Genomic DNA, 3,812 nt, shown 5'->3' on the forward strand with positions numbered 1-3,812 from the left:
ATATTTATTTATCTATTTATTTATTTATCACGTGCATCTGTCAGGGAGAGGGTGGACACTGGCTTGGAGATCAAAGGCATTGGCTTTCTCTGTTCTCCATCGTGAGAGATTCTACTCAGGTCACACTTGGCACCCTTCCCTCCTGGGTCTCTTCAAACACCCTCTTTTTTTTTTCTTTCTAAGCCTAAAATGTTGTTGTTTTTCTTTGAGACAGGTCTCACACTATGTATCTTAGCTGACATAGAATTTACCTTATTATAGTCCAGGCTGTCCTTGAACTCACAGAGATCTGCCTACCTCTGCCTTCCAAGTGCTGGGATTAAAGAAGTACATTGCCTTGTCATGATATAAAATAGTTTATTTTAATCACAACAGCAGTTTGTTTTGACATTGATTACTTTTTCTTTTACACTTCAGTATTGCAATGGTGGAGACCTGGCAGATTATTTGCAAGGTAATTTTATTACTGCATTTACTCTGTGTGTGTGAGAGAGAGAGAGAGAGAGAGAGAGAGAGAGAGAGAGAGAGAGAGAGAGAGAGACAGACAGACAGACAGACAAAGAGAGAGAAAGAGGACAAATAGAGAGAGACCAAGTGGGTCTCAAAATGGAAGTCAAGTTGTCATCATAGACATTTTTCTTTTCCCGCTGAACCATCTCACTAACCCTGTAAAGTAAATTTATGTTTATCTGTCAATACTCAATAAAGAGCAGTCTGTTTCATTCTATGAGGTTTTTCTGAATCTTGTCCCAAACTTGTGTAGAAATACTCAATAAATATTTGTGTGCTTGTTTAACTGGTAGTCGTTTTGCTGGTTTTCTAAACTTACACACATATTGAACTTTTCTCTCTGACAGTGAGGAAGGAGATTAGAGAAGGGGCTTTCCCCAGGATGGAAGAAACCAAATAGATTTTTTTTTCAAAAGGTACAGCTGGTTTGCCATCACTGACCCATTAATTCCTTTTATTTCTTTAAAAATAGATTTGTTATCTGGGCAGTGGTGTTACACATCTTTAATTCCAGCACTTGGGGAGCAGAGGCAGAGATAGGCAGATCTCTGTGAGTTCGAGGTCAGCATGGTCTACAGAGTGAGCTCCAGGACAACCAAGGCTACACAAAGAAACCCTGTCTCAAAAAATACAAAAACAAAAAGCATTTTTTTAAAAACCATGAAAGTTGAAGGAGGAGTGAGTGGGAGAAGGGAAGTGGGAAGGTAATGAGGGTTATATGATCTATATGTACACATATACAAAACATCACTATTAGGTATAATTAATATATGTTAATAAGAGGCCAGAGACATGACCCTGTGGATGAAGTTACTTGCTGCCAAGCTTGACAGCCTGAGTTCAGTACTCAGGGTTCCAAATGGTGAAAGGAAAGAACATACCCTCTTAAGTTGTCTGCTGACCTCCATATGTGTGCTTCCTGCCCACTAAATAAATAAGTAAATATTACTTAAAATTTTAATATATGCTAATACAAACATTTGAAAAATTAAAATCATAGTCAGTGGGGCAGGAGAGATGACTCAGTGGTTAAGACCTGGGTTCAGTTCCCAGCATCCAAATGGCAGCTCACAACAATCACTAACTGTAGTTCCAGAGGATCTGATGCCTTCTTATGGTCTTTCTTAGCACCAGGCTTGCATGTGGTGCACATACATACATGCAGGCAAAATACCTATACACATAATAATTAAATTTAAAAACTCATAGTCAGGGGCTGGAGAGATGGCTCAGTGGTTAAGAGCACTGCCTGCTCTTCTAAAGGTCCTGAGTTCAATTCCCAGGAACCACATGGTAGCTCACAACCATCTGTAATGAGGTCTGGTGCACTCTTCTGGCCTGCAGACATACACACGAACAGAATATTATATACATAATAAATAAATAAATAAATATTTAAAAAAAATAAAAATAAAAACTCATAGTCAAAGGATATATTTATATGGATATTTCTTATCATTTAAAAAGCCAGTAATAGCCGGGCGGTGGTGGCGCACGCCTTTAATCCCAGCACTCGGGAGGCAGAGGCAGGCGGATCTCTGTGAGTTCGAGACCAGCCTGGTCTACAGAGCTAGTGCCAGGACAGGCTCCAAAACCACAGAGAAACCCTGTCTCGAAAAACCAAAAAAAAAAAAAAAAAAGCCAGTAATAAGGAATTAAAAATACTGAAATCATTTTGTGGTAGATTTTAGTACTAAATGAAATTCTGAACCTCAAATGTATGTAACATATGTGTGTGTGTATGTTTGTATGTGTGTGTGTCCCATATCAGATATTCTGCATATCAGGTATTTATATTATAATTCATAACAGCAAAATTGCAGTTACAAAATAACAAAATAATTTTATGGTTGGGGAGTCACCACAGCATATGAGAGGTCATAGCATTAGGAAGGTGGAGGACTGCTGATATAGACACTGATTTGACTCACCCACTCACATTCAGTAAGAAAAATATATCTTGGTGGGTTTTGTTTGTTTGGTTAGTTTTGGTTTTTCGAGACAAAGTTTCTCTGTGTAACAGTCTTAGCTGTCCTGGAATTAGCTCTTGTAGACCAGGCTGGCATCCAACTCACGGAGACCTACCTGCCTCTACCTCCCAAGTGCTGGCATCACCTAGGCCTGGCTCAGACTTTTTTCAATAATCTTAAGGATCAATGATGAACAAATTATTAAAGTATTTTTAAACCATAAAGTGTCAGTTGGCATATTATTAAAGTAATTTTAAAACTATAGGGTTTCGCTTACTACAGATGTCAATGTTATTTTTACCTTTTACACATTTGAAAATGCTATTCTAAGAATTGTATGGACAGAAATATTCTCACAAAGGATTTAGAGATTTAATGTGTATGTGTGTGTTTGTATGAATGTATGTCACATATGTGCAGTTGCCTGTGGGGGCCAGAAGAGCTCACTGGGTGCTCCTGAAACTGGAGTGAGAGGTAGTTTTTAGTCACAAGATGTGGGTGTTAAGAACTAAACTTGGTATTCTCTTTTTTTTTTTTTGGTTTTTCAAGACATAAACTTGGTATTCTTAATTGTGAGTTATCTCTCCAGCCCATCTTGAAGGATTTAAATCTTTCATGTAGATTCAGGAGATTATACTTGAGACATTTTAGATTCATTACTTTAGAAAATTTATATTTTTATACCTAACAATATTTATGTGTACATTATATGCTAGGCTTTTTTGAAGTTTCCAATACTAAGTATGTTGTTTTGTATTATCACAACTACCTTATGAAGTCAGTCTCATCAAACTTATAAAGAAGAGGGATTGTCTTCTAGAATCACACATGGGGCAAGAACTGGTAATTTAAAAGCCTTACACCCTACACCACGCTGTTAGCCTATAGCCTCTCCAAATACTGTGAAAGTTACTGAATAACTATTACAGGAGTGGAAACATGACTGCTTAAAGGTCTCTTCACTCATCGTGTGTGGGGCAGGAGGACTGTGTCTTTGAGAGATAAGAGCAGAGACAATGCTACACAGAGCTAGCTCCCTGACAACAGGTTCCCCATAAGGATTTCATTGTCTTTAGTTTGTGCCCATGCGCTGCTTGGTACTAAACTTGAACATTTTTCCTAGGTATGACCCATGTAAAAGGGAACTTATTTTTTACCTATAAAGGACATTGTATTTGTTGAGCACCTTTTATGTTCAGAACTGTGCTATAGGAACCTTGACTAGTAAAAATGGGAAAGAAAAAAGACATCAAAAACAAAATCGCCCCCCTGAATATTAACCTTCATCAGGCGATGAAAGGAGACAGAGACAGAGACCCAAATTGGAGCACC

The 3,812-nt window shown here is 38.0% G+C and overlaps 1 protein-coding gene across 1 annotated transcript in view; it reads left to right on the forward strand.

Moving 5' to 3' along the window:
• The window catches only part of Ulk2 (unc-51 like autophagy activating kinase 2), a 74,956-nt gene that overhangs the window by 13,431 nt on the left and 57,713 nt on the right, over nucleotides 1–3,812 (forward strand). Inside the window, exon 5 of the mRNA XM_005349895.3 lies at nucleotides 418–454. Within this exon, the coding sequence (XP_005349952.1) occupies nucleotides 418–454 (37 nt within the window). The remainder of the gene's footprint in view (nucleotides 1–417; nucleotides 455–3,812) is intronic.

The sequence above is a fragment of the Microtus ochrogaster genome, chromosome 7 (assembly GCF_000317375.1).
Source record: "Microtus ochrogaster isolate Prairie Vole_2 chromosome 7, MicOch1.0, whole genome shotgun sequence".
NCBI classification, from domain to species: domain Eukaryota; kingdom Metazoa; phylum Chordata; class Mammalia; order Rodentia; family Cricetidae; genus Microtus; species Microtus ochrogaster.